General features: G+C 43.1%; 1 protein-coding gene across 3 annotated transcripts; it reads left to right on the top strand.

The window, feature by feature from the left end:
• The first annotated feature begins 306 nt into the window (after positions 1-306).
• On the top strand, positions 307-6,758 carry cunh2orf42 (chromosome unknown C2orf42 homolog). Of its 3 annotated transcripts, XM_005929819.3 has the most exons (9): positions 308-442; positions 713-1,806; positions 2,635-2,754; positions 2,890-3,000; positions 3,265-3,369; positions 4,984-5,091; positions 5,735-5,835; positions 5,977-6,139; positions 6,232-6,758. In XM_005929819.3, exons 2-9 carry the CDS (start codon positions 744-746, stop codon positions 6,462-6,464), a joined length of 2,004 nt encoding a protein of 667 aa, XP_005929881.1. In that variant the 5' UTR covers positions 308-442; positions 713-743; the 3' UTR covers positions 6,465-6,758. The 3 variants fall into 3 exon arrangements, with proteins under 3 accessions (XP_014191486.1, XP_005929881.1, XP_005929882.1); XM_014336000.2 differs by having other exon boundaries at positions 307-442; positions 2,635-3,000; XM_005929820.3 differs by lacking the exon at positions 2,890-3,000 and having other exon boundaries at positions 309-442.
• Positions 6,759-9,440: the final 2,682 nt, after the last annotated feature.

Raw genomic sequence — 9,440 nt, 5'->3', positions numbered from 1 at the left:
ACACACACACACACACACACACACACACATAAAAAAGCTATACAACAAAATAAAATATACCTTAAAACACACACTTGCTATATATTTTTAAGTGGACTTTAATAAGTATTTGGCGCACTTTAATTTCATGTGAAAACCAACATGATCAAGAAAACAACATAAAAAGCCTCATCAACACAAGCGTCACAGACGTCCACCCGACAGTTCAAAATAACTACAGCCCCCATGAGCCAATGCTCCTGAGGCCGTCCCCTCCCAGAGCCCTGAGCTCTAGTCAACCGCTCTGTCCCCGCCTTTCTACACCACGTGATCGTCTCCGGCCAATAGGGAGTGTCGTTACAGGCGCAATGCGGGTGTCGGGATGTAAGGAGCAATGGCGACGGTCGAGACGATTTTGGAGGTTTGAGTTGAGCTGGATTTGACCAAAAGAGGCAGATTATAGGTAGTTTGGACATTCACACACGTAAAGACCATATGTAAGATAGGAGGTTTGTTTATAGAGAGGTGCTGTAGCGGTTAAACAGAAATATGATAAAGCACTTTAAAAAAGCAATGTAGATAGTAGAATGAATAAGGCTGAGTGTTATTTCAATTAAAGTTTCATACTATTATAAATCAAAAATACTGTTTTACTGGTAACATTTAGTCACAGCTCCCTTTATTCTTAATGCACGTGTTTATTTTATTTTCCCTCTTTTTAAAATTTTTTAAGGCTTGAATCCCTTCATGTCCTCCTAAAAACAATGGAAACTGAAGTTTGCTCCTTTTCAAGCGTCCTGTCAACCCCCACTTCACAGACTCTAACCAGTCAGGCCAACCTGGCAGCAAAACAGAGAGACAGCAGAAAGTCCTCAGCCGCAACTCCTGCCTTCCTCTCCAACCTGGGAAGGGCCACCCTGCGGGGTATTCGCAAGTGTCCTCAGTGTGGGGTCTACAACGGCACCCGTGGGCTCAGCTGCAAGAACAAGGCCTGTGGGGTGTCCCTCCGGAATGCTTCATCCACGGGCAGAAGCAGCAGGAAATGTGCTGTGGAGGTGGTTAAAGTTATAATCGACAGTGAGGTGAGAGGTGGGAAAGAGCAGGAGGGACAAGGGGTCCTGGGCAGTGGCTCAGGCGGAGGTGTGCAGGTGTTCTCGGTATGTCACAGGGGAAGAGGAGTCACAGGCACACAGTGTGGCTTTGTGGAACTCGTTCCCACGGATACTGCGATAGCCACTGGGGATGGCCCCACCCTGCTCACCCGCATCAACCTGGGCCGCTGCTTTTTGCCTTCCTGCAAACAGGGTCAAAGATCGAATCAGGGCGAGTCACCTGCAGCCAAACAGTCCTCCGAGAGCCTCTGTGTCCACATCAAACAAGCCATAGAGTGTCGCAGCCGTGCCACCCCACTGACGTTCAAAAGTTCAGTCCTGGAGGGTTTGAAGGCCTCAGATCAAGTCAAAGAAGAGCTGTGGCGGCTGGCCACGGAGTCTCCGGGGCCCCTGGTGCAGCGCGTTTCTAAAGACACGCTGGTGGTGAAGTGTCACACGGACTCGCACCATCCACTGGGGCTGCTGCATCTGACTGTAGGCGCAGGGGGGCCGTCATCAGAGGCTTTGAAGAGCGAGAGAAGCATTTTTCACTGTGCTTGCCAGGTTAACACGAGAAGAAATAAAGCCGGCGTGGACGGAGCAGGCGGCTCTCAGCCGCCTCCCAGCTCTTTCACTTTGCAGCCCTGCCTTCACTTCTTTGCCTGCGTGTGTGCATTTGCAAGCGATGAGAAGCTGGCCTCAGAGTTTTCAGCTTTCCTCAACTACGCCTCCAGCGGTACGGCAACCCAGCTGATTTCAACCAGTTTCGACAGAACCTGGCAGCAGACTGGGATTACATTAGTACTCAAGTGTTGTCAGACAAGAATACTGAATCCAGTCTCTTTATTTATGAAACTTCTCAACAAGCAAAAAGATACACACATACATACATTAGTGATAATAACCTGTCATTTTGGAGGGCTGCAGAGGAATACTGTTTAAAAAAACAGCAATTGAATGTACATGCACATGATGTTTACTAAGAGACTTGGCGAAAATCAGAGTTACACATTTTTCTCTGACCTGTAATGCTTTTTTTTTTTTTTTAAATCAATTCTGATTGTTTTGGTGTGAGTTGCCCTGAGCTGTGGGTATGTCTGCCTTTCTTGAATGCAATGAAACCAGAAGGCTCGACTTGTAGTAGTGAAGAAATATCCATATATTTCAGTTGTTCAGAAGTACACCTGTTCAACTGCTCTATAACACAAACTGTCTGATCAGCCAATCATATGGCAGTGACTCAGCGAAGGTGACTTGATGACATTCAAACTGGGCATCAGAATGGGAGAAGACTTTGAGCATGGCATGGTTGTGTCACTCTGTCACAAGAAAAACCCCTCATTATGCTTTTTTTTTTCCAAGTACCATTTAACTTAAGCATAGTCAAGAGAAAGCAGATGTCTCCAAGACTGGGTTTCTAACACCAAAACAATCTAGATGTATAAAAAGCACCACAGACCAGCTTACGGCTTTACTCTTGGCCACAAATGCAGCTCAGCCAACTGTTCCTTCATGCTTGATCACATGTCTTAGCATGTCCCTCTCCTTGTGGTTTTCCTTTCAGGCTTGCAGCAAAAAGTTTTGGGTAGAACAATCAGTCCCTGTGAGAAACCTCTGCAGCAGGCTGAACCCGTCGGCTCTCATCCCAGAGCCAAGAAGCTTCACCTGGATGAATCTGTCTCTGGTGGTTTGATCGTAATTCTTTCTGAAAAACTGAGCACAAATCATTGTGCTCATCGATGTTGCTCTAAATCTGCTGTTGTCCTCACTTCTCTTCCTGTCTTATCTTTCTCTGTCATTTCCTGCTGCCTCTGTGAAGCCCTCTCAGTGGCTTCTCTCTCTGGGGTGGGGAAGGAGGGAGTGTCGGCCTCTTGCCCAAGGAAAGCTGGTCACAGGAGAGCCCCTGGTGCTGGTGGGCCGAAGGCTCCAGGTGCTACCTCCTTGCCTTGTCTCACCACTGGAGCCTTTCCACCTCTCTTGTGTGTGTCTGTTAAAGAACCTTAAATCTCCTCAGACGTCTCTCTCTGTGGTTGTCATTTCATCTATCTAATCTTGCAGCACTTACCCTGATCCACTGTTCAAAAAGAACACAGAAGATACTATAACAGTTGTAGCATATTGTAACATTTAGTTCAGGAAAATGTCTGGATTCTTTTTTAATCTGATTTGAAGACTAAATATTTGTATGTCTCAGGGAGCACTCAGGCCGTGGATGAGAATACGGTGACGATGGGCTTTCATCAGTGGCTGGCGAGTGTCACAGAGAGGATCCACCTGGCCATGCACTACCAGTGTGACGGTAACGTTGAAACAACGATTCAAGCACTAAAACGAAAGTATTTTCAACAAATTAGGCCATGAAATCTTGCGTCTTTGAGAGTAGTGTCACCTGTCTCCGGTGGTACAATGGAGACTTTTACATAGAAAATATCCTCATGTTTGACATCATACCGAGCCACGAGTAGAAAAAAGTTCTTGAAACATAGTGTTTGGAGCAGACTGAAGCCTGAGTTTTTGTCTCACAGAGACTTCTTATTCATTTGCTTGTAGAATAGAATGTGTTTATTGTCAGTATGCAGATATACAATGAGATACAGGTCAGATACAGAATATAGTATCTCATTATACGAAACTTTAGCCAACACTTAATAAACACTTTCACCCTCCTTTCACTTTTTTGACCAATAATTGCGCCGGGTCTTCCATGTTGCTCTGTCACATTTTTGGTCATAATTCATAAATGTTTTACTTACTTTACATCCAGTGAAACCATAAATCAGTAAGAAGCAAATCACAACAACAAAAATGTATTTCCAAGTTATCAACATGAACAACATAACAGATTATTAAAAATTAATGATGCAAAGAACCTTTATTTGGAACGGTTCACTCGTTTAATTGTTAAATATGCTGTACTTGCTGTATTTAACCACCAGGGGGCAGCGCAAACACGCTGTTAACACATTTTAAATTGAGGAACTGGGGAGCACACAGTTGTAGTAACAAAACACAAATATTATTCTGCTTTTGATGAAAATATCAGTTTCTAGTTGCTTATTGCAGAGCTGTAAAACAAAATTAAACGATTTAATTAATTTTTATGTAATTTAATAATAATAATGTATACTTTATTTATCCCCGTAGGGAAATTACTATCTGCATTTCGCCCATTCACTCTATTGAAGCAGTGGACAGCCAATCCAGCGCCCGGGGAGCAGTGTGTAGGGACGGTACCTTGCTTAGGGGTACCTCAGGGTAGCCATTCAGTGGCCCCCATTTTATTTAATTTATTCAGTGAAAACATACCAACTCTTTACATCGACTGCGTTTACATTGACAGTTTAATTCACTATTAGTTATATAGCGCCAAGTCACAACAACAGTCAATTAAAGGCACTTTGGGTAAAGACCCTACAGTAAGAGAGAGAGAGAAAACCCCAACAATCAGATGACTCCCTAATGAGCAAGCATTTGGCGACAGTAGGGAGGAAGAACTTCCTTTTAACAGAGAGAAGAAGTAGAATGGGGGAGGCTTTCCCATTCTACCTTTAAATCTCCTAAGGTAGATTTAAAGGTAGAAAGTAATCAGTCTGGGGTGATTACTTGCATATCACCCCAGACTGCAAGTAAGCTTGCAGTCTGGGGTGATATGGTACTATGGTATGGAACTTGATCACAGTACATCGTTAGCTTCATAGCATAAGTGCCTAAGTCATTTTTTGGTCAAATTGAAAATATCAATTAAAAATATGCATGTGATATTTAGAAAATTAGTTTTGTCTTGTTTTCCGAAAACACAAAAAAATGACTTAGGCACTTATGCTATGAAGCTAACGACATGTTTCTGCAACATGACAGGCTTTAAATTTCTCACTGCGCACAGAAAAAAACTGTTTCTTTTTTTCCCCATCAGGGAAGCCAGAGCCTCTGGTCTACCACATTCCTCAGGAGTTCTTCAACGCTCTGCAGCAGCGTCTGTCGCTCGGATCCAAGAAGAGGAGACTGCCTAACTTCACAACAGGTGGGAACATATTAGGCTTTAAGTAAGACAGAAATCAAAACCACACAGCTGAGCTCATCATGTGTAGCTCATCCTGGAAAAGAACCAATGAGCTTATCCCAGGTTGAGGTGTCCGTGTGCTCACAGGTCACAAGATTCGCTACTTCAGAACAGAGTGATGTCTGAATTTAGGTGCACACAATTATCATGTAAAGGGTCTTTGCCCAAATTGTGCTTAAGATCATAATGATCATTTTACAGGCAGTAACCTGTGAATTGTGATGCAAACTATGTCAGCGACGTTCTGGTTTGTCACCCAGAAAGTACTTGATAATCTTACAATTTCCAGCACAATGGCAGATATTAAACTAGTGACTCATGAACCATCGTAACACAGCCATGCAAAAACCTTGCAAATGGTTTTAAGTTTCAAGCCAATGGAGGTCATTTTTATCATCTCACAAATCATTAAAGAGAAAAGAAAATACTCAAAAAATGAAATGTAGTAAGTCTGCCTTCATCGCCTCGTTACTCCTCTTGTAACCCTTTGCAGTAACTGTGAATGTCTCCTGTGAATCTGGGTACTTCCAGCTAAACAAGCCCAAAAATTCATACTTATGTGATACGTCTCTCTCTCTCTCTGTCTTATTTGTGTGAATGTCAGCATTTGTGAGAAACGATGGACTTCCTCAGACCTCTTACTCCAAGTACACCTGGCACATCACCAATCTGATGCAGGTCAAACGCATCTTTGACACTCCTGAGGTAAACGCTCGCATCTATAAATAAAAAAAAAAATCACACAGCATTTCTTTCATGAAAGATCTTCGTTAGTGTTTTTTTTTTGGCAGACCCCAGACCTCTTCTTACAACTTCGTACCTCTTTCTTCTTGTCTTGCCCAACAGCTGCCGCTGGAGGTCACTCAGAGTTTTGTGAAAAACGCAGACGGTTCGTACTCACATTTTCGCTGCCCCGAGCCTCCGCCTGAGTTGGAATCACTAGAAGGATGCAAGTCAGATCGGCCGCAGGCGATACGACCAATGGAGCTCCGCACCTTCCTCAAAGTCGGTGAGTAACTTTTCTTTCTTTCTTTAGTTTTTCTTCTTTTACACCTGAAGTCAGCCTGCACAGCCATGTTTACACTGCTGTTTCTCGAGCAGGAGCAGCAGATCAGAAGGAGGCCTGCCCGTTTGTGATTGACTGGATCCCAGACGTTCTCCCTCGCTGTCACGTGGGAGAGCTCAGGATCAGCTTTGAATTTGGCCACCAACAGAGCGGCCAGCCCGAACACGGCGACAAAACGAGCGCAGCAGAGAAAGGAGGCCGTAATAAGTCAGACTGTCCCCAACACAAACTCACAAACACTGTCGAAATTCTACAGGTCGTCGTCTAAACACAGCATGACATGTGTCCCACTCATATATATATATATATATATATATATCTCCATGTGTTAATAATAGTATTATGAAACGTGTGAAGGAACAAGCTAGACTGTACTGGAGTTCTCATTTTAATGTGTATTCCTTTATGCAAAAATATTTAAACTACATATTAAAAATCAACAGTTTATTTTTTGAAACAGATTCAGTTTTTTTTTACTTTGTAAAGATAAGAAAAAAGTCTGAGATTGATTGTACAGTAAAAAGTGTGCAAAATAAAATCAGGAAAAAAAGATGCATTTACTGCCCTGTGTGTTCTGCTGTGTTTTCATCTTGGGAAACTCAGAAATGAATTCTTAGGCCTTTTCGTCATGTCCAGATGATCAAATGATTGATGATCTGGTTCTTATATGGAGCTTTAAGCCTGATTCATTGATAAAAGTACATTTTTCCTTCACCTTAGCACTTTCTATCTCACATTGACACCCCAGTGAAGGCACTGGAAGTTACTCAGGGTTTAGTGTCTTGCCAAGGATAATTTGGCATGCAGACTGGACCAGCAGAGGGTTGAACCATCAACCTTCTAATTAGTTGAGGACCTACTCCACCTCCTGAGCCACAGCCACATCATTCAGTTACGTGATTAAACTGGTGATTCTCAAATTTAGAAGAACAGGTAAAAACAGAATCATATATAGACACATTTAATCCAGCATTTGAAAACGAATTATCAGCATATACATTAGAAGAGGCCATTTGTGATCTGATGATCAGAGCTGGTTCTCAGGCAAAGACCGAACTAGCAGGTACACAAGGTCAGGTGAGGGACCAGGAGTATGCTGGCCTTTCACAGAGTGGTGTACCTCAGGGTCAAAGCACAAACTGTCAAAGCACAGTTCTGCTGTAATTGTGTGAGGCGCTTGATGGAGGACAGTCAGCAAAAAGGATAAATTGCTGCCATTTAACAAGCTGACTTTCAGCAGTTTGCAGGTCTGGAAAACTGAAGCCAAAGCAAAGCACCTCCCAGCCACTAGAGGGGAACACCTACGGTTGAACAAAGTCTTCCAGTCCTGTAGAAAACACCCGACTGTTCTGACCTCAGTAAGCGCTTTACTGATAAGTTTAATAAACATCAATTTTACTTAGTCAATTATGGTCATTCTAAGAGTCAGAACTTGACTAAGTAATTAGTGACGTCACAGTGCAGTCCATCTTTTATACCGTCCATGGTTGTTGTCATGCCATCGTGCACGCTGGAGAAGATCCAGCCTTTACTGGAAATTCATACATACAAGGAGTCAGACCAGGACTTCCAGCCTAATCTAATAACAGCCTCTGTGCTGGGAGGCAGTGCAGTGTTACAGAAGGACAACTTTCAAGGTGTAGACAGCCAGTATTAAATGAGTTTTCTTTTTTAAGAATTTCTTTTTGTCATACCTAGCCTGTCTGACTTTTCCTGGTGACATTTGTGAACATGGCTTGGTTTTCTGGCCGTTCTAATCCACAGTCCAGCTACATGTACATTAACAGGTTCATTGTGCAATATCCAGCTGTCAACTGGATTCCCCCATTATGTAGTTATGTGTTTACATCCACCACTCATTAGTACCGGTATTCCCTGGAGACATCTCTGGTGTATTTCTTTTCTCTATTTGTAGCGTGCAGTTTGGTGAAGATGCTCTCTGAATTTGCATGCTTAGACATCACAATATCACAGTCAAATTCAGATGACTGCACGATAAAAGAGGGCTTGTGTTCTCATTACAGTGGAAGTACTTTTCTGGACGAATGTACATAACTGTTACCAGCAGATGGAAGCAGCGTCCTGCTCCTTCACCTACAGCATTTGAGCAAACACAAATTGAAGAAGTGTAAAAATGGAGGAGAAATGAGTGTAAGAAGTGCATCGTTTCACTCTGTTCCTCTCAGGAAATGAGTTAATATAGAATAAAATTAGGTGTATAACTGCATTTCATAATTTGGCTTCATCCCTTTTTTCTCCCTTCTGGGCATCACAAAGCGGCGATTACACACTTGCTGTGTGATATATCGCTGGAAACATCACACATGCTTAGAAAATGTGTCCAAATGCTCATGAATTAATTAAGATTACAAGTTAATGCCATGAGGACGTAACGCCAAATTATATGCAGCGCTCAGAATAGCAGCTTGCACACTGTGTATCTACATGGTTGGTGTAGGCGTTTAAGAACAGTGCCAGCCCCCGGCCTCGTCGTCCCTCACAGGCCCCCAGGACATCAGTGTGAGTACAGCCTCTGCCTGTGCAGGAGGGGGTGGAGGGTGGGGTGCAGGTTTCTGCCAGACAGCTCTGAGGAACACATTTAGCTGTTTATGTAGTCTGTCAGTCACAGAGATGGGAGACACATCAATCCTCTCCTGGAAGGAATAGCGAGCACATTGTGACAGAGAGACTTCCTCCATCACCTAAAAGATGTGTTATAGAAAGAGACAGCAAAGGCCTGAGAGGGTGGGAGGGCTCATATGTTGCTGGAAGCCAGAAAAGTTGATTTAAATTTAAAAAGACTAAAGTGGTTTTCAGTAAAATTAATGGTCTTTAAAAAAAGCCTCAAGATTGAAAAGCTGCTAGCAGCATGTCAGTCACTGCACGGTGGCATATGTCAGTTCCACAGTGGTATGTCACAGCTCTTGGATGGCACGCTATACCATACTTTCCAACAGTGTGTGTCACATCAGTATGCAAATTTTATGCCAGTGACATTGTTTCGGGGTGGGTGTTTCTATCTGAGCTCGTCTTTTATTAGAAACACACCAGAGGCTGATACTACAGCTAACCTTTGCTAAAATGTCCATGGTTTCTTTAACTGCTGTAACCAGTCTTTCTAACCAACGAGAGTGGGCTGATCCAATTTAGGGAAGCCATTTGCTAACAAGAAGCAAACCAAGAACATACAGTGGCTTGCAAAAGTATTCGGCCCCCTTGAACTTTGCCACATTTTGTCACATTA

This window comes from Haplochromis burtoni, unplaced genomic scaffold, assembly GCF_018398535.1.
Source record: "Haplochromis burtoni strain Fernald_Lab_line unplaced genomic scaffold, NCSU_Asbu1 Contig_107, whole genome shotgun sequence".
Classification (NCBI taxonomy): domain Eukaryota; kingdom Metazoa; phylum Chordata; class Actinopteri; order Cichliformes; family Cichlidae; genus Haplochromis; species Haplochromis burtoni.
Note: the sequence above shows the minus strand (reverse complement) of the source record. Positions and strands in the feature narration are given on the sequence as shown.